The sequence below is a fragment of the Delphinus delphis genome, chromosome 10 (genome assembly GCF_949987515.2).
Source record: "Delphinus delphis chromosome 10, mDelDel1.2, whole genome shotgun sequence".
In the NCBI taxonomy this organism is placed as follows: Eukaryota; Metazoa; Chordata; class Mammalia; order Artiodactyla; family Delphinidae; genus Delphinus; species Delphinus delphis.
The window spans coordinates 29,063,439-29,088,445 of NC_082692.2; the positions used below are offsets into that span (position 1 = coordinate 29,063,439).

The following is a 25,007-nucleotide window of genomic DNA, read 5'->3' on the forward strand; positions in this document are numbered from 1 at the left end:
TTCTTTGGACCTGTTAGAAACATTGAGACTCAGAAGTTATCTATTGGGGGGAGCAAGTATCTGAGAACTAGGTGACATCAAGCTAGAAAATAAAAACTGAGAGAAACGAGGTCAGCGTGTGGCCTTATGGAAGTCACTGAACTTCTCCAGGCCTTGGCTGCAAACTTGTCAATCGTATGACACCATAAATGAGTGATTTAGCTGTTTTAAGGTCCCTTCTAGATGAAAGGTTTTCCAACACCCAGTCAATGCTGGGGAGACACAGCCTGAAGGTCAGAAGGAGGAGGGGAGAAAAATACCATGACATCTGGAAGGGAGGGATGAATGTTGGATCTGAGGTGGGCCAGAAAAGGAAAGTAAGGCAGAAGCTTCAGGAAACAAGCACATCCGTGTCACATTGAAGGTAACTAGCGTTCACATCTAGAAAAGAATTTCTTTTTTTCAAAGGACTTTATGTCCTCCATCAAGTGTATCCCAGTTTTCCTCAGAACTCATTTTGAACCTCAGGCAAGAATAACATTGTTCTTATTTTCATGTCCTTTTTGATTAAATTTAATTTTCATGAGATGGCAGCCAGTGTGAGCTGTGCTTTCCAGCAGACTCTCACGTGTGGTTACGTTTGACCTTCCTGATGACTCCATAAGGAGGGCCTTCTCACAACCGCCAGTTGAAATGAAGTAACAACCTCAGAGATCCCATGACCTGCCCAGGTTTCCTCACGGGTTGATTCAGGCCAGGTCCTGTCTCTTGGGACTCGAATTCCCAGGCTTTCACTCCTTAATAGAGAATGCTTGTGGAAGCTTCTCCGAAAGCAGTCCACCGAGCTGCCTGCCCAAATCTTGTTCCTCTTATCACCAGCACATACTAAGCAGGTCCTGCCTGATTTTACTCACTGACCTGTCTCACCGAACCTTTCACTAGTCAGACTTAGATTGGAGTTCGAGCTCTTTTCTTTATTTTAGTCATATTCTCCACTTTACCACTGCACCGTGAAATAGCCAACTGGTGGGAGAGTAGCAATAACGAAACTAAAGGACAAAGGAATTCAGTTGGAACTAGTTTTCTGAATAATCAAAACAATTAAGGGTTGACTCAGTATGTGCAGCACAGGAGAAGCTGCTGTGAAGCTCAGACACTGGATCCCTGAGGATGCCCTTGGTTTTGACATGAGGAAGTGAGTTTAGCTGTTAAGCTGAGTTTTTACCTTCTCCATAAAGGTGCTGTCAGGGTCTTTATGAAAATGTACAATGCCGTTTATTCTTAAGCTCCAAAGGTCGTCTTTTCTTGGATTATCTGGCCTGGTTTGGAGATGTTTAGGAAGAGGAGGGAATGTATAGAGCCCCACATATAGAAAAGCTCTTCCCCCCTCCTTACTCTTTTTTCTAGGCGTGAACTCAACAGAATCCAACTCTTCTGCCTCTGTTAGACCAAAGGTGCCGAGTGGCATCCAGGAAGGGACAGTCCCTGAGAACACAAGCTCAGCGAAGGGGGAGGAAGGTACGAACAAGACCCTCCCAAACCTCCAGGTAGTCAACCACCAGCAAGGCCCCCACCACAGACACATCCTGAAGCTGCTGCCGTCCATGGAGGCCACCGGGGGCGAGAAGTCCAGCACGCCCATCAAAGGCCTCAAGAGGGGCCATCCCAGGCAGAACCCACACAAGCACTTTGACATCAATGAGCATCTGCCTTGGATGATCGTGCTTTTCCTGCTGCTGGTGCTTGTGGTGATAGTGGTGTGCAGCATCCGGAAAAGCTCGAGGACGCTGAAGAAGGGGCCCCGGCAGGATCCCAGCACCATTGTGGAAAAGGCGGGGCTCAAGAAATCCATGGCCCCCACCCAGAACCGGGAGAAGTGGGTCTACTACTGCAATGGCCACGGTAAGCCTCCCACCTTTCCCCCTTGCTTCCAGATCCCCCGCCTCTCCCTGCCTAGTCCCTGTGGGCGGAAGGAATGGGAAATGCAACGTTTCTGGAATCTCCTTTGAATACCAAGTGCTGTTGGATCTCAGTCGTGTTCCGAAAAAGGAGGTGGTCAGCATTCGACATAATAACGTTCAGAGAGAAGAACTCCTCTGTCACCTGTCCCCATGGCACAGTTAGAGGACAGTGTTTTGGCATCAGAGACGTGAGAGTGACCTTTAGGGACTTTGTTCAACCTCATCATTTAACAAGGGAGGGAATCAAGTTCAGAGAGGTTTGGCTGCGTTGACCCAGGGGAGTCTTTTGTTCGGGACAGATGGGACTGAATCCATGTCTCCTGACTTTGGAGCCCTTGCGTCTTCACAGGGGACTGCTCAGAAAATTGAGGGAGGAAAAAAACAACTTGTCTTAAATTTGCCTTGTTGAATTTGAGCCTTGCTTTTAGGTTCCTATCACTTTTCTCACATGTACTTTTTCCCCCTTATATTTTTAGGATCGCATTTCTATCAGGAAGATCGAAAGGTCTTTTGGGTTTTAGACACTCAAAGCTTAGTATATCGGTTATCATCTGAGGCTGGGCCCTGTATCTTTTTCCTAGTTGTCAGTGTGTGTGGATATAGGCTGGAATATTTCATTTCTTCCTCTTTTGAGGGCAAAAAATAGCTTATAGAACTTGTCCTAGCAGCTAAGTGTGATCTGAAGACTACAGTTTTCAGACTGTGGCAGTAACTTCCGTTTCTTTAATATTAAATGATATTTCAGCTCAAAGTTTTGATAATCCCATTTGGGATCGTTTTCCTTAAAGATAAAGGGGTGGGCTTCCCTGGTTGCACAGTGGTTGAGAGTCCGCCTGCCGATGCAGGGGACGCGGGTTCGTGCCCCGGTCTGGGAAGATCCCACATGCCGCGGAGCGGCTGGGCCCGTGAGCCATGGCCGCTGAGCCTGCGCGTCCGGAGCCTGTGCTCCGCAACGGGAGAGGCCACAGCAGTGAGAAGCCCACGTACCGCAAAACAAACAAACAAAAAACAAACCAAAAAAAAGGTAAAGGGGTAAGCTTAACTTCCTAAAAGGTGGTTTGGCCTTTTGTATTGAGTCTTAAAAATGTTTATACTCTTTGGCCCAGCAATTCTATTTTTGTGAATCTATCATAAAGATATAAACCAGAAATATTAAAAAAAAATTTAAGCACAAAGATCTTGAACTTTTAATTCAGCATTATTTATAATAAGTAAAAACTGGAAATACTCAAAGGGCTGGTTTTAGGGAAATGGCTATGTAAATTATGGCATATCTATATAGTAGAATATTATGTTGACACTGAAGATTTTATTATGAAGTTTTTTACTTTTTACCCATGACATAGGAAAATGTTTATACTAGGTTAAAGAATGGGAAAAAAAAAAAAGCTCCACACTACACACTTTATAGAATATTATCCTAGTTCTCTTAAAATTTGGGAATAAAGACTGAAGGAAATATGCCAAAATGACGATGTTTCTTCCAGTTTGGTGGGATTTGGTGAGATTTATGTGGATTTTTTTCCTTCTTTATTAGTTTTCTGTCTTCTCCCCAAATTTTCTATGATAAGTACATGCTACTTTTGTAATCAGAAATGTAGAGAAAGTTTAAAAGAACAACTCATTTTGCTTCTTTTTGCTAATTTATATGAACGATCGAACCAAGTGAAAGTCAGACTGGGGTGAACCTCCGACTTGGGATGAGCCTATACAGACTTGAATAAAACAACCCTTTGCAGGCAACCATCTGGGCAAGGGAGGCTCCAATTCTTCCTCCTTTTTAATAAAAAATTTTTATTTGGATATAATCTCAAACGTATGGAAAAATTACCAAAATAGTACAAAGAATATCTATATACCTGTGCCCAGATTGACCTATTGTTAACATTTTGCCCTTTTGCATTATCATTTGCTCTCTTTTTATAAAAATATAAATTTTATATTATAAAATGTGCCATGTAGAATAATCTACGTTATATATAATGTTATATAATGTTCCATAGTACACAATATATAGCATGTATATGCACCTATATACAGACATAAAATAATTTTTCTGAACCATTTTATGACCATTTATGCCTAGATTCTTCAGTATGTATTTCCTAACAATAAGGATATTCTCTTAAAAAACCAGCACAGTTTTCAGCTTCAGTAAATGTAACATGGATGCAATATTTTAATTTGCTGTCCATATTCCATAGTTGTCAGTTGACCCAGTAAGGCCCTTGATAAACAGCATACTTTTTCCTCTGGTATAGGGTCCTGCCTAGGATCCTATATTTCATTAAACTGTCCTTTAAGGTGGCCAGGCAGAACACTTGTTCTAATATATCTAATTAGCAGAAAACAATGTTCACATTGTGCTTAATTATGTAAATATTTGGAACTCTCCTCTCATTATTCATTTTATTTTTTAATAAATTTATTTATTTATTTATTTTATTTTTGGCTGCGTGAGTCTTCGTGGCTGCACGCGGGCTTTCTCTAGTTGTGGCGAGCCAGGACTACTCTTCGTTGCGGTGTGCGGGCTTCTCACTGTGGTGTCTTCTCCTGTTGCAGAGCACGGGCTCCAGGCACACAGGCTTTAGTATTTGCAGCACGCGGGCTCAGTAGTTGTGGCTTGAGGGCTCTAGACCACAGGCTCAGTAGCTGTGGCGCGCACGGGCTTAGGTGCCTCAGGGCATGTGGGATCTTCCCGGACCAGGGATCGAACCCGTGTCCCCTGCATTGGCAGGCGGATTCTTAACCACTGCGCCACCAGGGAAGCCCTCACTTTATTAAAGAAACGACTGCATTGCTTTAGTAGCTGGATTTATAGATTAGATTATGGTCAGCTATAGTTCTAAACTCTCTTGCAGTGCAGTTTTCAGAATTCTTGAGAACACAGGGAGTTGTAGAAGTAAATCTGGTCCAGCAGCAGAAAGCAATTTAATACCATGATCTTAGGCATTCTTATGGCCACTGTAACCTTGTAAACTACTATGTCTGTGTCCTTGAAGCAATCCTATTTTGTAGAAAGAATGGAAGTGCTAAATTAAACAAAACCTGAGCCTACCTTCCGAGAAAGCAGTATTTCAGCAATACACTTTTCCAGCTAAATCACAGTCGTCTCGCTCAGATGTTATTATCTCTTCCAGTAGTTGAACCTTTTTCCCCGGGATTTTGCATTGGGAAGTTTATGTTTAAGGTGTTTTTTTAAGGAAGGTCTGTTTCCAAATTGCTATTCTCAAAGGTACACCCAGGTAAAATCCCATAACAAAGAGAGGTTCTGTTTCAGAAAAACCATTCCAGGTGCTCAGAGAGGCCTCTGGAAACAATACCGTGTTGATCTGATTGCAGTGAGTTCTGGGCAGCAGATAATCCTGTATAATAAGATCGTTTTCTGGTCCTTGTCCATTTCACACTGAATTGTTCAAGAGGATGAGGGTGGGGATAAAATCGCCTAGTCTCGTGTATTCTGTATAAGAGGTCGTGTAGGACCTCACTTAACCCTTACCCGCCTTAAGCAGATGGTGCCGTGCTCCTGAATGCCTTGTAGACCCCCAGCACTGTGAAGCCAGCCCAGTGGTTCCCATCTTTCTCACCAACAAGAGCCTCTTTTGGTTCCACTCATCCCTCTCTTCCGTGGGTTTACGGTTTTAAAGTTGAACTCCACAAAACTGCCTCCCTACTTCCATGGAATCCTAGTGTTGGAAACACATGACGAGACCTTATGTGGCCAGGAGGATGGGAGACTGAGGGGCTGTGGCATTTTGTATGTTTCCTTCCTTTCTGGAGTCATAGCAATTTTCTGTTGGTAGATTGGGACTGTACTGTGGTTTCTTGTAATATGTCCTTTTCAGCAGCAGGAATTGAATGTCCATTCAGAATTTATTTAAGAGTTTATTACTAGGTCCAAGTATCATCAAGATGTAAGTCTGTTGTTAACGCTTAATGTGCCATGTTTTTGTCTTTTTCTTTTTGGCTACATTGGGTCTTTGTTGCTGCGCGCGGGCTTTCTCTAGTTGCGGCAAGCAGGGGCTACTCTTTGTTGCAGTGCGCGGGCTTCTCATTGTGGTGGCTTCTCTTGTTGGAAGCACGGGCTGTAGGCGTGTGGGCTTCAGTAGTTGTGACCCACGGGCTCTGTAGTTGTGGCTTGCAGGCTCTAGAGCGCAGGCTCAGTAGTTGTGACACACAGGCTTAGTTGCTCTGAGGCATGTGAGATCTTCCCGGACCAGGGCTCAAACCCATGTCCCCTGCATTGGCAGGAAGGCTCCTAACTATTGTGCCACCAGGGAAGTCCCTTTCTGTCGTTTTTAAAAATTTTAGTTCTTTTGATAACATAACCCAAGCACAATGGGGCAAGTGGGGGTCCAAATTGTTCAACTTAAAGATTAATGTGGGTTCATGTTATTTGGGAAGTTACATGGAAAACAATATTTTTTTTGTCTGATCGCTTTGGAAACAAAAAGCACCAAAGTAAGGAGAGTGACACTTAGCGTGTACGCACTGGCCGTCCATTGCACTGAGAAAGTCTCAAGTGATCTTAAAACAGTCACCTCATTCACTTCGTTAGGATTATGGATCATACAGAGCAGTGTGGTCCTGTCCCAGTTAAGGACAGAGATGGCTTGAGAACGGGAGCCAGTGCCATTCTCTCGGTGCCGTTTCTAATATGGGTCCTTGCTATTGACTTTCCTTCCTTTGTTCCTCTCCTCCCTTCTGCCTTCCCCACTTCTCTCTCTTCCTATTTGTGACCTGTAACTATTTGTGATGAGTATGAAGTTGGGTTCCCAGCAGCCCCGTTGCCCTTGGGATTTTGAGGGGAAGTTTGGAGAGCAGGTGAGGCGTGGAAATTGCCCTGAAATACTTGCGGAGGAGGTTCTGGATAGTGAGAAAGGGAGCAAAAAACGGACAACGTCTCTCTTCAGTCACATTCCCTTTTTCTTCCAGACTTCAGGCTATGAAGAAAAATGAGGGGAAAAAAGGGTGAGAGACAAAGGAATTGGACTTACCTTGTTTAAACTGCACTTAGTTCCTGATGGGCACATTCATAGTCCTGGATCTTAGGGAGATCGGAAGCATTTGACGGGGACAGTAATCCTTCCCTGTGTAGTTTCTTAAAGCGCGTGTTATATAAAGACAGCGTCTCCTTTCAGTGGACTGCAGGAGGGATTGTGAAGGTAGCTGGTGGATGTTTTCTCAAGCAGACCGTTTTGTACCTGCAGCAGCAGCAAAAAGGCAAAGGGCTCATTCTGTAGAACGAGATACTAAGATGCTATTTCTTTTTTTTTAAATTTTTAAATTAAAAAATTTTTTAAATTGGAGTATAGTTGATTTACAATGTTTTGTTAGTTTCTGGTACAGCAAAGTGATTTGGTTATATCTATCTATCTATCTATCTACCTATCTATCTATATTCTTTCTTAGATTCTTTTCCATTATAGGTTATTATAAGGTATTGAATATAGTTCCCTGTGCTATACATTAGGTCCTATAGTAGTCTGTATCTGTTAAACCCAAACTCCTAATTTATCCCTCCCTCACCCTTTCCCCTTCGGTAACCATAACTTTGTTTTCTATGTCTGTGAGTCTGTTTCTGTTTCATAAATAAGTTCATTAGTTCATTTGTATCATTTTTTTAGATTTCACATGTAAGTGATATTATACAGTATTTGTCTTTCTCTGTGTGACTTGCTTCACTTAGTATGAGCATCTCTAGGTCCATCCATGTTTTTGCATAACTTTGACGTCCCAATCTGTACCTAAAGACTGTTCTTAGGGAAAACAATGCTGCTTAAGGAACAGGACAGAACTGGCCTAGTGCACTTACTTAAAAGGTTCAGATATTGTCCTGGCACTGAGCTCTATTTTAGATCTTGAGTTTCTGGTAATATATTTTTTATTTCTTCCATCCTTTCCCCCATCCACAACTCACTGCTCAAGCAAAGCAAAACAGGACATCATCCTGCCTTACCCAGCAAACAAGCAGATGCACATCCCCTCCCATCTCTGTGGTCTTTAGGTTTTACTCAGTAACGACCATGTTCTCAGTTCTGGGTCCCTACAAATCCCAACAATAGGCTGAGAATAAATGCTTCCTTTCCTCCCAGAATTCTGGTTCCTTACGAATCCCAGCAATAGGCTGAGAAAAACTGCTTCCTTCTTTAGGATTGGCCCCGTGTGGGAGAAGCGGTTATTATTGGGGCTTATGAAGGAAAACCATCCCTCAGTTTTGCAATTCTGCAGACTTCATCCTCTTTCGAGGGGAAGCAGGAAGATGCCATGGAATTGTAAGAGCGGAATTGTGATTGTGTGTCTCTTATAAATATTTCCCCGAAGTTGCAGGGGTTGGTTAGGGACAGATGCTGAGTAACTGACATCTGTGCCTTGGATGCATTGGAACAACGTCAATATACTCTTCAGTCAGGTTTCAGGAATGACATAACATTTTGCCTGAATTATTAAAACCACTATAAGCAGTGTTGAGAAATGAAGAACGAATGAAGTGCATTAGGAATTCAGTAATAAGTACTTTTCCACTTTACATTTTTCTAAAGTGAGATTAGGGAGTGTTTGCTACCACCCACATAGGCAAGATCTTGAGGTGATTTTGGGGTGCAAAAGATGGAATAAACCGTGACTTACTAATATAATTTTCTAACCTTATAAGAAAGGTTTCTGCTACCATTAAGTTTTCATTGTCTACTTTTCTTTAACAAAGACTTGTATCGTGCTTACTGAATGCCATATCCTGTTCTAAGCATTTTTTATAAATATTAACTTAATTTTCTTAACCATATGAGGTAGGCCACTATCATTGCCATTTTACAGGTGGGAAAACTCAGGTACAGAGAATCACTTGCCCGAGGTCGCACAGCTACAAAAGGGCAGTGCTAGGCTTTAAACCCAGGCACTGATCTGACTCTGGACACTGCCCCTTCATTCTTAGAATCTGGATTTATTTTTCTGGTTCTTGGAATCTGGATTTTAATTTTTCCAATGTTAGAAATTTCTAGTTTCTATGGTTGATTTTTTAAAATTGTGCTCAATCAAGAAAAATTTATTTCCCTTAGCAAAACCCAGCTTGTTCTGAAATAAAACAAATGAAAAATTGTCACCCATGATGAGTTTTCCTCCATAGAAGTCACCCCGATTTCCTACTTTTCACTGTTTTCTTGGATTGCTTGAAATGGAAAAATTCTAAAGCCAGATACCCAATGGCTGAAGGCTCTGAGGGCTGTTTGAAAACATAAAGGCTGTTTCAGATAAGTCAGAGGTGATGGAGTCGTGCTAATTGGAACTCACATCTGTTGAACTTGGTGGTAGTTTTCTCAGCCCCAGGCAGCAGCAGCTGCAACCGAAGAAACCCTCCTCCCTTTGCCAAAAGGCTCCTGGACTCCAAATTCTAGACAGTCATCCTGTCTGTCAGCCCAAATTTCCTACGGGAAGTAGACTTGAAGTGTAAACACCGGGAAGCCGGGCTGAAGGGAGCAGATTATTCCAGTTAAGAGGTTGCTGTGCCCTTGCTCTGCCCCAGGGCCGCAGTCATTTTCTGGGAGCAGGCAGGAACAGGCGGGCTGGTCTCCATCCCGCGCTCCCCAACCCCGGTCTTTGCCACCTTTGCTTCCGGTAATGCTACTTCCAGCCGACGGCACCTTTCGCTTGAACCTCTAAGATGTTTGAGAATTATAAAGCACACACAACCACTGCAGTAGAAAAGCCTCTTATTGGGACAGCCTCAAAAGCATTATCTCGTGCACAGAGTCTAGAGTCTGTCATACACAGTGAAGTAAGTCAGAAAGAGAGAGACAAATACCGTATGCTAACACATATATATGGAATCTAAGAAAAAAAAATGTCACGAAGAACCTAGGGGTAAGACAGGAATAAAGACGCAGACCTACTAGAGAATGGACTTGAGGGTATGGGGAGGGGGAAGGGTAAGCTGTGAGAAAGTGAGAGAGAGGCATGGACATATATACACTACCAAACGTAAGGTAGATAGCTAGTGGGAAGCAGCCGCATAGCACAGGGAGATCAGCTAGGTGCTTTGTGACCCCCTGGAGGGGTGGGATAGGGATGGTGGGAGGGAGGGAGACGCAAGAGGGAAGAGATATGGGAACATATGTATATGTATAACTGATTCACTTTGTTATAAAGCAGAAACTAACAATAAAGATGTAAAAAAATAAAAATAAAGCACTAAAAAAAAAAAAAAAAGAAAAAAAGGTGTGGCCTTTGCCCTTGGAAGGCTGTTGTCCTCCCCAGGCCCACCCACCAATGGCTTCTTCCTCTAGGTTTTAGAGGACAGGTGTTTATGTTTTAAATGTATATTTTTTTCTTTAATTTATCGAACAGCTTTTGAATTTAAGTTGTTTAGGATACTGAAAAACACATAAGCATTTTCCCCACGTAGGGCTAAAATACAAGTAGAAAAGAAAATCCTTACAAATGAGTGTCCTTGAATCAACCTGGTCAGGTATTATGTAAGCAGATTTTGCAGAGAAGGAGGAATTTCTCTAATTCTGTTGATTGTTCTTCACGAGTAATTGGTCGTTACCCTTGCAGCGTATGAACAGAATTTGACGTATTAGGTTGTTGATGGTATGTCAGATTGTAAAAATTAGGCGAGTTCAAGTTTATAAATTAAAAAAATAATAGTTCTCACTATATTTCGTCAAATCTAAGACGCACCATTATTTTATACACCACTAAGGAAAAAAGCACACTGCAACCAAGCTACGGAAAGGCATTGGTTAAAAACATATATATCACTTACACGTGGAATCTAAAACGCTGATACAAATGAACTTATCTACAAAACAATTAGACTCACAGATTTGGAGAACAAATTTGTGGTTACCAAAGGGGGAAGGAGTGGAGGAGGGATAAACTGGGAATTTGGGATTAACAGGTACATACTACTGTATATAAAATAGATAACCAACAAGGACCTACTACTGTATAGCACAGGGAACTATATTCAATATCTTGTAATAACCTATAAGGGAAAAGAATCTGAAAAAGAATACCTATCTATCTATCAATCTATCTATATCTGAATCACTTTGCTGTATACCTGGAACACTGTAAATCAACTATATTTCAGTTTTTAAAAAGTGCATTTAGATGTTTTAGCACCTCTAAAATATGGTAGCAATGTTTTAGCCCCAATCTGGCCTCTTTTCCACGTAGTCTGACAGCACGATTCTCACTGCATTGTTCGGTTCTGAGTTTTCCTCTACGGCCCACTGGGTCCCTTGGTTCCCTTCTTTCTGAAACACTTCCTTCCTTTGGCTTCCTGGACTCCACCCTCTCTTGCTCTCCTCCCACCTCTCTGGCTGTTCCTTCTCCAGCTCCTTGGCTATTTCCTCCTCTTGGACCCCACCTCTGAATAATGGAGAGCTCCGGGGCTCAGGACCCAACCCTCTTTTCTACCCTCACACACCCCTTCCCTGGGTGACCCATGGCTTTAAATGCCATCTATCTTCTGCTAATTCCCAAGTGCATCTACCCAGCCTGGATCTTGTACCCGAACTCAACATACAGATAGCCTCCCACCTGCCTGATGGACCCAGATGTCCAAGAGGCACCTCCCACTTAAGATGTGAAACCCTGAATCCCGAACCGTGCTGTTCACATCAGTTGTCCAGCGCAGAAAATGGCCCCTCTGGTCTTCCTGCTGCTCCGAGCAAAACCTTCACTCCTTTCCTGCTTTCTCACCCCATATTCAAGCCATTAGCCAATCCAATCAGCACTACCTTCAAAATAGATGCAGAAGGCCACCATTTGCCCTCATTTCCACAGCCACCACCCTGGCCCCAAGGCACTGTCACCTCCCTCCTGGATCATTGCCATGGCCTCTGAACTGGTTGCTCCACTTCTGCCTGTGCCCCTTTTAGTTTATTCTTTTCACAACGGCCAGAGTGATCCTGTTCCATGTAAGTCACATCGCGGCAGTCCTGTCCTTGAAACGTCAAAATCCCCAGTGACTTTTCACTGCACGGGGAGCGGCAGCCTGAAAGCCCAGTGCAATCTGTACTCCCCTCCTGGCCATTCGTATCTAGCCTCTGACGCCCACCACACTCCCCATCACTCACTGTTGCAGCCACACTGGTCTTCCTGCCCTCTTTGTACATGCCAGCACCCATCCTCCCTTTCTACCTGCGGTTCCCTCCACAGGACTTGCTCCCTCACCTCCATTAGGGCTTGATTCCAACGTTAGCTCAGTGGAGCCTTCTTTGAGATATCAGGGAGAAGGCCCCATATTTAAAATTGCAGCCCTGCCCTTCCCCTGCTGTCTTTTACTCCTTAGCACTCCTGGCTGTGCAACGTATGGAATATTTTATTACTTCCCGCGTTCCCCAGCAGAATGCGGACTTCACCAGGAAAAAGGATTTTGTTTTGCCTCATTCGCTGCCACGTCCACGATGCCCAGAATCATGTCTGGTGCTCAGTAAGGGCTCAGTACATTTTCATTATATGAATAAATGAACAGCTTCATACAGAGGCTGAGACAGGGAGGAAGAGGGCATTTCGTGTTGTTTTGTTTTCCTCCTGGAGTGAAAGAAAAGGTTATTAGTTTTGTCCTCACAGCCTCAGTGAAATTTATATCTTCCATTCCTACTGCTTTGATAGAGTTTGCCCTTGGTAAACAGTTCTTCCATTAACCACGAGACCTTTGCACGGTGGCTTTTAAGCGGCTCCCGAGATTCATCTGAGCTTGTAATGATTGCCCATTGAACCTTCAACAAGATACTGATGAATTCAGCTTTGGAAATCACTTTTGGGGTTTCAGATGAAATCTAAACAGTTCCTCCAACTTTTTACCTCAATAGGGAAGGAGTATTTTTAACTTGGGGCCAACCAAGTTCCCGGCGTGGATGAAGCAGTTTCCTGTCTGATGCTTTGGGAGTGATCGCTTTAGATATAGCATGTTTTTTGTCTTTTGCTTTTGGCCACGCGGGATCTTAGTTCCTTGACCAGGGATCGAACCCATGCCCCCTACAATGGAATCGTAGAGTCTTAAACTCTGGACCGCCAGGGAAGTCCTGATAGAGCATGTTTTAACCATCCTATGACATGCTGGTTACTGCAAAAAAAAAACCCATGCACATGTGGTGTTGTTGCTTTTAGGAGCATTTACTATGTTATCAGGCCAGCCAGACCGTGGCCTGGATAGCTTATCTCTGGAGGAGGTTTCCGCCATGGTGGGACCTCTTTGCCTCGTGCGCTCTGGGCCCTCACATGGATTCAGTGGACCACCCTCAATGGGAGGAAGGCGCCAGCAGAGGGAGAGGTTATTGCACAAGGGCTGGGTTCCTGTGCCAGGAAGCCCACGTTTCCCCCATTGGCAGCCCCACGTGGGCCTTTCTTCTTGTCATAGAGACTGTAGACCTGGCGGGGCTACCCGGCAAGGATGTGCATTTGGTCCCTTTCAGGGACTTAAGTTACAGGGGCTAATGGGGTAACAAATGGTGGGGAGGAGGTTCAGGCAAGAGGGGAGGGATGTAAAAAGGCTCTCATTCATTCATTCAGAGATACTCATTGTACTTTTGTTATGTGCTAGGCTCCGGGAGTAGCTGGGGATAATGGTGATCGAAGCAGACATGGGGCTCGGGCAGAAGGTGGCCAGAAAAGGCGTCTCTGAGGACATGACCATTGTACAGGGAAGGCCATCATGGCATGCTAAAGCCAGACTTTTTTTTTTTTTTTTTTTGCGGTATGCGGGCCTCTCACTGTTGTGGCCTCTCCCGTTGGGGAGCACAGGCTCCGGATGTGCAGGCTCAGCGGCCATGGCTCACGGGCCCAGCCGCTCCGCGGCACGTGGGATCTTCCCGGACCGGGGCACGAACCCGTGTCCCCTGCATCGGCAGGCGGACTCTCAACCACCAGGGAAGCCCCACCATGGCTTCTTAATGATGGCACTCATTTCAGATATTTATCTCCAAAAGGAAGGAGCGTTAATACCTTCTCTTGAAAAGGTCAATTCAGGTTCGTATTAAAAGAGGAGGAACTTTTTTTGCATACTGACGTTGACATTGAGCCTCCGATGAGGGTTGTCACCCAGATTATATCTGATTCAGGGTTTTATAACGCATGGGAAAATGCCATGTCTTCCACAATAACCCAACTGCTCACCTTGTGCCTTTTCCTTGAGCTCCCTCACAGCAGAGCTGGGCAGAGTCCGCTTATTCGGAAGAACCCCCCGAGTCCTGTTGTGATGCCCTGTGTGTGGCGGGGGGCAATGTTGACCTCTCACATGTGACTTTCTGTGGGTGGTGCCCCTCTTGTGCAGAGGTGCCCCTTCGGACACATACTGGTGAGGTTCTGAAAAACCCAGGAGGCGAGGATGCTGGTGCCCGGCCTCACTGTTCAGCGCCTGTGGTCCTGGTGCTAAAACCGATGTCTGTGCAGAACTCCTTCCGCCTGTCAGCTTCGTTGCCCCAGTGACTCTTGTCCAGAAATGGAGGGGACAGAGGAAGGAGAACCAAAGTGCTTTACAGGTTTAATACTTGACCCCGTACATCTCCTTACCCAGCCTATGAGATAAGAGGTGGTATTTTCGTTTTACTGATGAGGACACTGAAATCTTAGAGGTCATTTGCCCCATGTCACACAACTAACAAGTCATGGAGTTTGAAACTGTATCTTGGGATTAGCAAGTTTATGATCTTTCTACTACCTGCACCTTCAAAGTCACAAGCCATTTCCCTGGTGCCAGAACCACCTTCTCATACACAGCCCCTGGCAAGTACAGCCCCTGGTTTATAGGGCTGGGCTGCGTCATGACTTCTTTGGAAACTTCAGCCATTCTCCAGAGTTCCAGTACCTGCCATCACAAGAAAAGCGAAGCTAAGCTCGTTGCCTATCAATCAGCACTTCTGTGGGTTGACGGTTGTCAACCTCTTTTCAACCTAAGAAAAAAGAGATTTTTGGCATCACGCTGAACAAGTTAGATTAATTCAACACATGGTGACTGTCTCCATTCTAGATGAAAATTGTCGGAACGCTGATGGACAGGTGACCAGGGCACCGGGCCACGCAGAGATTTGGTCTCTATTTTACTAGCATTTCACATTGAGGTTGATCATTGGGGTAGGAACTTTCATTTTGGGCGCTTTGTGTGTGTTTGTGTTTCTTTAACAATGCTTTTCTAAATCTTTCTTCCGTTTGACAGTCTAGCTGTGGTCTCTTTAAATTGCTACAGTTTCAGGGGTTGGAGAACTTTGGCACGTGGGCTCATTTGTACTGCTTATGGCCGCTGTCACCTAACAACAGAGTTGAGAACTTGCAACAGAGACTGTATGGTTCTTAAAGCCTAAAATACTTATTCTTGCCCTGTACAGAGAAAGCTTGCTGAAACTTCCTTTTTTTTTTAAAAAAAAAAAAGGGTACCATAGTTTTAAAGGAAAGAACTACACTTGCTAGCCCTAAAGAAAAACTTTCCAAGCACCTGCTTGGTCAGTAATAACAGGCCAGGAAGAAGTACACACACCATGGTCTGTGCCGAGTGCATTCATATGTGGACTGTGCCCTAGGAGCATCATTCCAGTGAATAGCAGTGTTCCTCTGCGATACCATATTCCCTATTAACCACAACAGAGGTACCACTGACTAGCTGGGCAACCTTGAACTAGTCACTAACCTTTCTACATGAGATTCCTCACCAATAAAATTAAACATTAAAAAAATTATGTATCCCACATCATAGTATGCATAGGTATGAAGTATATGCAAATATATCTATATATGTGTGTTATACATATGTGTGTAGCTTTAAAAGGAATAATAACATAAATATCAAATACAATAATAAAATAAAAAGAAGACCCATTTCCCCACCATCCAGTTTAGGAAATTGAACCTCAGGAATACCTTTGAAGTCCCCTCTGTGCACCTATCCAGGAGGGGACAGCTACCGTACCCGCCCCTCCCCAACGGTAACTATCTCAATTTAGTTTAATCATTCTACTGCTTTGCCCTATAGTTGTATTGTTTAGTGTTGCCTGAAACTTGTTTTCTAAACGAAGAGCACTTTCAGATCCCATCAGATTTTGTACTTCATCAGTGTGACTTCATTTTCTCGGTGCTAAACTCTTTGTCTGAAAATCTCCCAAGGGCTTTCAGTCCAACAAACAAAGTTAACACACACAGTGGCTGCCCAACAAATACTCTGGAAATATTCCGCAGGTGTTTCTTTTCCCTTTGGTAGCGACAGTGGGGTCAGGGGCAGGGGACACCAAAGCTGTGGGCTAGTTCAGACTGGTCTTCCCTCCTCCTGCTGTTTGTGATCCTGTGCTAGGTTGAGAGGCTGGGGTCTCCGGAGGTAGTGGCTGTCTGTATTTATCAGCTCCGAAGTGGGAGGGGCCCGTGGTGAGGAACCTTGTGGATCCAGGCCTGTTCACAAAAGTTGACTCCATGTTTCCATAGTAAAAGAATAAGGTGAAACCTGATTCGTGGACCTAAAATTTAGCCTCCAGTCAATTTTAGTTGAAGGAAAATCTCATCGCACCCATTCTTCATGTTTTCCTTTTTTTTTTAAATTTTGTGGTAGAAAAAAAGTATAAATACTGGCTTTTGGAAGAAGGAGCTATTGTTAAGCGTAAGCCTTTTAAACGCTGTAATTACTCTGTAAAGCCTGTGTGTTTCCATCAGAAATGCATGTAGTCTTAAGTTGTAGTGCCCAGTGTATGGAACATTTATAATGATGGGGTACTTCCAAAAATAAATCCACTCTATAGAAAATGTTAATCAGCTCATCCCCAGGGACCACACTGAGTATCTGCATTGTACAAATGAGGAAATGAGCATGACAGTTAGTGGTTTGCCCAAAGCCGCACTGTCACTGGCACTACGAAGATTTGAGCAAAGGGCCCACATACAAGAAAACAGTCATGTTTCCATGTAAGACACTGTGGGCCTTCGTTAACTTGACCTAAATTAAGATTCGGGGGCTAAGAAGCCTTTTGGTGTTTGGAAGAATCGACCACACCAACCACCAAGAGCTGGCTTGCTTCTGAAAGTTACCTGTGGGGTTTTAAATAAGATATGTTGTTTTTTGAGGTGTCTGTCTGCTTGAAATCAGAAGCTCTGTATCTGGCTAAACATTGCTATGAAAACTGAAAAGCAGCGGGTTCAAGTGTGTTTCACACTGCCGGGGAAAATAGTGTGGGAAGTACAGTCGGGTCTCAGTCTGTGGCATTCTGCTTTTACAGTTGACGAGAAAGCAGCCTGCTACCAGGAACTTACTTTCCGAAACCATTTTCAGGGGGTTGGTTCAGGATGTACACGCAAGTCTTCCAAGTCATCTGCTTCAATGGGATTGCGTGGCAGAGGAAGGGTTTCCATGGAGGAACCACAAATTCCTCCATTTACAAGGAAACTTCGGGAATTGTTATTGCTCTTTTCTCAGGCAAAAGTTGATAGCTCATTTTATAAATATTTTCCCCAACAACTGATTGGAGCAAAAAAGTTTTTTTTCTTTCCCACCCAACTAACCTCTAGTTAATTGAAAAATTCAATTAACCATCACAGTAAGCTCCTCTTCTCTTCTTTTGCTTTCTTCCCCAAGTTTCACTTGGGAACTTGACTTCATTTTTTTTTTTTTTTGGCCTCGCCCCGTGGCCTGTGGGATCTTAGTTCCCTGACCAGGGATCGAACCTGTACTCCTTGCAGTGGAAGCACAGAGTCCTAACCATTGGACCGCCAGGGAATACCCCCCTTTTTTTTTTTTTTTTTTGAGTAGTAAATGTTTTAAAGACTTTTTTTCAACTTTCCTTTTAAATTGAAGTGTAGTTGATTTACAGTGATGTGTTAGTTTCTGGTGTATAGCAAAGTGATTCAGTTATACACATATATATTCTTTTTCAGATTCTTTTCCATTATAGTTTATTATAAGATACTGAATATAGTTCCCTGTGCTATACAGTAGGACGTTGTTGTTTATCTATTTTATATATAGTAGTTTGTGTCTGCTAATCCAAAACTCCTAATTTATTCCTCCCTCACTCCCTTTCCCCTTTGGTAACCATAAGTTTGTTTTCCACATCTGTGAGTCTGTTTCTGTTTTGTAAATAAGTTCATTTGTGTCATATTTTAGATTCCACATATAAGTGGTATCACATGGTATTTGTCTTCTCTGTCTCACTTCACTTAGTATGATAATCTCTAGGCCCACCCATGTTGCTCAAATAACACTATTTCATTCTTTTTTTTTTTTTTTAATTCGGCTGCACCGGGTCTTAGTTGCGGCGGACGGGCTCCTTAGTTGCAGCTCTCGGGCTCCTTAGTCACGGCTCACCAGCTCCTTAATTGTGGCTTGTGAACTCTTAGTTGCGGCATGCATGGGGGATCTAGTTCCTTAACCAGGGATCAAACCCAGACCCCCTCCACTGGGAGCTCGGAGTCTTATCCACTGCACCACCAGGGAAGTCCCTATTTCATTCTTTTTTATGGCTGAATAGTATTCCATTGTGTATCCTCTTTGTTAGCTGTAGTTAGCCAAGACATTGTTAACTATAATAACTTTGGTATCTGGGTTTGTGAGTATGGCCTTATTCAAAGATACGGTGGTATTGATTCAGAAGACTCATTCACCTGTTGTGATACTTACCAGAGCCCTTACTGTGGGGTTATATATACACTCCATGGATAAATTTGGGAAAAGCCAATACGTAATTGCAGAGAGAAGGTACCTTAAAGAGGAAGACACCAAAGTGTGCCACTCAGGGAAAACCCCACCTCACAGAGGGTCGGTGCCCTGAGTTGTCAAATCCCAAGATTTGATTTTGGCATTTTCACCCTCTGTTCATCAGATCTGGGGACTGCAGACCCATGCTGATTGAGTTTATAAGTAACTGATGAGCCAGAATGACTCCATTTATAACGTTATCCAGTGAGTTGGGTTCAAAACCCAACGCACCTACCTTTGTGATATTGGGCAAGTTGCCTGACTTTTCTGTTTTGTTTTTTTTTTTCTTACCCGGGCAGTTGGAATGTTAATGAGCGAATGCCTTCACATAATACCTGGAAGATAATAGCTAGTGTTAGTATATTGTCATTTTGCTGTTGTCTTCATTATAACTGTGCAAGTCAACTTTAGGAGACTGACTAATAGATCAGAAAGTTGCCTCTTGAGCATAGGATTTTAGAGCATGGGAAGTTAGAAGTTCTGAAGGAATGCCCCCATTGGGCTGGGTCAGTTGGGAATTTCATCAGTTGATATACAAGACACCATAGCCAGACCCTCACCACCCATTACCCAGACCCTGCTGGATAAACTCCACTGCAGTTTGAACCTGTGGCTTACCTTTTCTAGATTTTATAAAGTCGCCACTTTTTTCATCTGAGAGTCTCTAGTTTATTTGGTTCCAGTTTTTAGCAGCGATAAAGGAATCACTCTGAGTACTTTGTTCGGGTTTGACTTTCAAAATATTGTTTAGGGGCGATTTATTTTTCTTCCAGGTTGCTCCTCTGGTTCCACGTTCTGGAAGTGACATTTGCAGGAGGGTACCTAACTAGTCTCCAGGATGGCCTGCATGTGCAGTAGGAGGCCCTGCATCCCTTTGACGGACGAGAGCCATGGGAAAGCGTGCTTCTTTAAGTTCATTAAAACAGATTGGCCTTCTGTAAAGACCTCACATATCTGTATTTGTGTTTTATTTTATTTTGTGTCTGGTATAGGTATTGACATCCTGAAGCTTGTAGCAGCCCAAGTGGGAAGCCAGTGGAAGGATATCTATCAGCTTCTGTGCAATGCCAGCGAGAGGGAGGTGGCCGCTTTCTCCAACGGGTACACGGCAGACCACGAGCGGGCCTACGCAGCACTGCAGCACTGGACCATCCGGGGCCCCGAGGCCAGCCTGGCCCAGTTAATTAGCGCCCTGCGCCAGCACCGGCGCAACGATGTCGTGGAGAAGATCCGTGGCCTGATGGAAGATACAGCCCAGGTAATGCAGCCCGGATTGTCTGTCTTTCCCACTAACCTTTAGGTCCCTGTGCTCCAGACTTTACCAGGTATATGTAATAAGGAGAAAGAACTGAGAGTCGGTGTCTAGGTTCTGCCTCTCCGTCTCACTCACACACACACACACCCCTCTTCTAGGGCAGTAGTTCTCAATGGTTTTCCATTAATCATCTAGAGAACTTTTTAAAAATTTTGGTATTTGGACCCCACTGTAGACCAGTCACTGTAGAATCTCTAGGGACAGGACTAGGAACCAGTATTTTTATGAATCAGTATTATTAAAAGCTCTCCAAGTGATTGTAATGTGCAAACTTGAGAATCTTTGCCTTTGGAGTGGATTCTGGCGTCAGACTGTATGGCTAGATCTATTCCTTGTTACCCAATTTACAGTTTCATGTTGCATAACACATTTTGAACAAAAGCAAGAAGGAAGACTTTTTTCTATTCCCTTTCCCTTCCGGACGATATTTTCTGTGATGTGGTTTAAGAACGCTCTGTCTTACTCCTGAGTACCCCCAAGGATGCAGGTGGTACTGGCAGTATTTAGTAATAGGATTGATATTTCTTCTTGGGCTTGTCCAATCAGTGCCTCAGATGAAACTGAGGGGACCCCGGAGTGTGATTTATTTATAATCGTTGGTCCATGAGCCCTGGCTTTGGAGTGAGACAGCACTGGATAGGCATCTGGGCTCTGACACTTACTAGCTGGGTGACCAAGGGTACATTACTTCAACTTTCTCTGCCTCTGTTCTCTCTGTTGTAAGCCAGGTTTATAGGGTTAATTAAGACTGGAAATAAAGTATATAAAATGCCTGACATATTGAAGGTGTTCTGTAAATTGTAGTTATGGTCATGATGTAACTCATTTTACTTAGCCTTTCCTTAATCATAAGGTGCTTCCCTGAAAGGCCGTGAATTAAATACAAATTTGGCTATTGAATCATACTTCTTAGACTTCGATTGAAGTTTTGTAACGTGTTCCCAAAGGAAAAACGCTGCCCTTGGGCCTTGATAAAACCCACTTAAAATTTAAAAGGCAATTCAGCCTGTGTTCTTTTCCAGTGGTCCAAACTCATTACCTAAAAGTGCAAGGGAGAGATTTTCCCCCTGTCCACTCTAATCTACTATCATTCTGTACCACAGTTGTATATCAAGGGACTCAGTTTTATACATTTAAGAAGTCCAAGTGCCTTTATCTTTCTATACTAACAGTGTAGTGTTTCTTTATTATTGAAATAAACATTCATCAGGTGGATCTTTTATCTAAGTGACTAGATAAAAGTTCATCGGTGCTAATTGACTTTAAAGGTAGTCTTTAAAGCCCCTGGTGTATTTTTAACTTTTTTGAAATGTGGAATTTCAGAAAAGAGATTTACTAATAGAGTCAGGGGTAATTATTCAAAGGCACACACCAGTGTCTTGTGACTTTCTGCGAAATGATCTCAATTAAGTATGGTTCACAACTAAAACGAGGCTTTGAGTAGCTGGATTTGGGGAAAGAAGAGGGAGATGCTTGGCCCCCAATTGAGTAAAATGGCTGCAGTTCAAACAAAGGGACTCAAGAGGCAAAACATTATTGTGGGGCTTCCCTGGTGGCGCAGTGGTTGAGAGTCCGCCTGCCGATGCAGGGGACACGGGTTCGTGCCCCGGTCCGGGAAGATCCCACATGCCGCGGAGCGGCTGGGCCCGTGAGCCATGGCCGCTGAGCCTGCGCGTCCAGAGCCTGTGCTCCGCAACGGGAGAGGCCACAGCAGTGAGAGGCCCGCGTACCGCAAAAAAAAAAAACAAAGAAAAACAAACAAAAACAAACCATTATCGTGCTTCCTTGGAGTGCTGGCTTTAAGGAAAGAACTGCTAGGGCGAGCAGTAGATTTGAAGAAGGATTTAGATGCTTGCGAATAAGCCACTGGATCGCCTTGATAATGCCTCCAAAAAAGAGAAAATGTAATTGATGCGATGTTCCTCCAAAAAGAGAAAATGTAATTGATGTCGGTTCAATGGAATATTTAATAAGGGGGAAGGATGATCATGATGTATTGTTAAGGGTTCGTGATGTATTGTTAAAGGTTCAAAGGTTTCTCATTAGAAAAAACAAATATAAACATAGGAAAATGCATACATGTTAATATTATTAAATCTAGGTGGTTGAATTAGACGTGATTTTTTAAAAATTATTTTCTATAATGAAAACATTACTTTTGTGGTTTAAAACATTTTTTTAAATGACAGCTGAAAAGGCCCATGAGGAAAGATAGGTAGGGCTTTGTTTTACTGTGCTGAATTAAAAGACGGAACCATCCTCCTTTTAATTGAGGAGAAGCAGACAGTGGTTTACGCGCCATCCATTCTTCTTTGAGGACTAGCTGAGGTTTGCTATGTTGGGTCATATTTGCCTAAAACTTACTCTACTTTCGGGTTCTGCAGATCTGTCTCCTCTCTCTGTGTACCCTCAGCAATCACTTAGAATTTGGGCCTAGTCTCTCAGGTACTTCTTAATGGTGGTAATGATGGTGGTAGAATATTGTCTATACCAAATGACGTTGATATGTTTCTCTTATAGTACCATTGAGTTTCATCAATGTTTATGGAGTACCTGCTTTATTCCAGGCACTGTCCTAGGTGCTGGGAAAAGTGGGCCAAAGGTGCAGACTCCATGGAGGAGACTACACATCAGGGAGAGTGATTATAGCAAAAATCACTGGGTCAATGAATAAGAGACCAAAACCCTTAGTCCCCAAGTGCCAAGCTCTTGTTCCTTTTAGTTTCTTCCTTCCTCTTATCTCCTCCATATACAAAAGATTCTAGTATCTATTTTTTGTTGTTTATTTTGTAAGAAACAGTGACATCAAGATATCTTGTAGCCTTCTTCTTGGTTCTGGTATAGCCTGCATGTTAGGATGGAGGCTGAGAAGGCAGTATTAAGCTTCTTGTTCCATGTTTTAATCATGTCCATCATTGTCTGGCAGTGTTGTGGACCCAGCTCTTGCCCTAATTTTAGCAGCCAACGAGCATGGATTTCTGGCTGCCAGCTATTATTGATTGCACAGTTTGCTTATAGTTTATCTCTGAGATTTGTGGAGTCAAACAAGAGAATCAAAACGCAGGGGGCATAATTGAGACCTAGTTTCCATTTTCTAGTGGACCTGTATTCTGCATGTACGGTGGTACTGCTGACAATTTGAGACTTTGCCCCAGGAGTTAATGGGCTCATAATATGCAAAAATGGCTCCGTGTGTGTGTTTAAAATGGTTAATGTTTTTTCCTATTCATGAGCCTGAGAACACCTATGTTATGTTCCACTCGAAGGATTAGCCCTGGTGTTCCCTTTAGTTACCTCTCTCAGGGACAGCTGGTCCATTATTAACCATGGTGGCCTATTAGCCATTTTTGAGTTAAACACATCCAGAGTCTTACTTTAAAAAAAAATTTATGCATAACAAATTATACAGTAAAATTTACTTTTTGGTGTACTGTTCTTTGCATTTTTTTTAAAAACAAGTTTTTAGAGCAGGTTTAGGTTTAAAACAAAATTGAGAGGGATGTTACAGAGTTTCCTGTATACTCTCTCCCCTCACACATGCACAGGCTCAACCCCTCCCCTCACACATGCACAGGCTCACCCGTTATCAATCTCACTCACCAGAATAGTACAGTTTTACCAAGAGTGAACCTGCATTGACACATAATTACCCAAAGTCCATAGTTTACCATAGGGTTCACTCTTGGTGTCGTACATGTGCTATGGATTTGGACAAATGTATAATGACATATGTCCATCACTATACTATCATACAGAATACTTTTACTGCTTAAAAAATCCTCTATGCTTTCCCTATTTCTCTCTTCCCCATTACCCACCTCTCTCCCACGTCAACCACTAACCTTTTCCTTGTCTCTTACAGTTTTGCCTTTTTCAGAATGTCATATAGTTGGAATCATAGAGTGTGTAGCCTTTTCAGGTTGGCTTTTTTCACTCAGTCATATGCATTTAAGCCTCCTCTGTGTCTGTTTATGACTTGAATGCTCATTTGTTTTAAGCACCAAATAATATTCAGTTGTCTGGATTTATCACAGTTTTATGTATTCATTGACCTCCCCGACTCTTTCCTTCTCTGAGGTATGAGCTGGGTTTTTCAGTTTGCTCTTCTTTCAAGTTCAACATCAAACTGAACCCAGCCTTCCAGAATCGTCTGAATTCTTTCCTTCTTGGTCATGAGCTTTTGGGAGAAGCAGTAAAGCAGTGGGACAATAGTTTAGAAGTTACTGGGACTTTGCTGAAACTCTTTAAAAAACAAAACAAAACAAAAACCTAACACAGCCTTCCCAATTTTATGTTCTCTCTTTTTTTCCGTCCTTTTACTTTGATTCTTTTCTGTGGCTTTATTTCAAGAAAGTCTTTTGTAAGAAGCATATATTCAAGCTTTTAAAAAATCTATTCTGACAGTTTTTGTCATTTAACTAGAGAATTTCAGTGTGGTTACATTGTTAACGTCATTACCCGTGTATTTGGCCATCTTATTATTTGTTTTGTATTTGTCCTATCTGTTCTCTTCCCCCTTTCCTTTCTTGTTCATAAAGCATTTCTTTATTATTCTACTTTTCCTCTTAACTTCTTAGTTACACATTTTTTCTTTACTTTTAATGGATACCCCAGAGGTTACAACACGCCTACTTAAATTATGAGCCATTTTATAAGTGTGTATTTTCGACTACTTTTCAGACCACACAGCAGCCTTAAAAGACTTTAATCCTATTCCTTCTCTGGTATTGTGTTTTTGTTGTCATACGTTTTAACATTACACATTTCTTAAACCTCCCAAAGGCACAGTTATTACGGTTTTACACAGTCAAGGTCCACATGACCCACCTGCTCACTGATATTTTCTGTTGTTCTTCATTCCCCATCTCTGCCTGAGATCATTTTTCTTTGGCCTAAATAATACGCAGTATAGGTTTCCGGCAGTAAACTGTTTTTCTTCATCTGGAAAATGCCCGCTGACTAAAATAAATTGCATTATCTGCCCTTTGTTTTTGAAGGTGAGCTGGAAGGTAGAACTTAAGCTTGATAGTTATTTTTCTTTCAGTACTTTCTTGCGTGGGTTTAAGTTTCCCCT

The 25,007-nt window shown here is 42.9% G+C and overlaps 1 protein-coding gene across 2 annotated transcripts in view; it reads left to right on the forward strand.

Moving 5' to 3' along the window:
* The window catches only part of TNFRSF21 (TNF receptor superfamily member 21), a 64,874-nt gene that overhangs the window by 19,467 nt on the left and 20,400 nt on the right, over positions 1-25,007 (forward strand). For both annotated transcript variants that reach the window (XM_060021693.1, XM_060021694.1), the window contains exons 3-4: positions 1,387-1,881; positions 19,611-19,876. In XM_060021693.1, the coding sequence (XP_059877676.1) occupies positions 1,387-1,881; positions 19,611-19,876 (761 nt within the window). The remainder of the gene's footprint in view (positions 1-1,386; positions 1,882-19,610; positions 19,877-25,007) is intronic.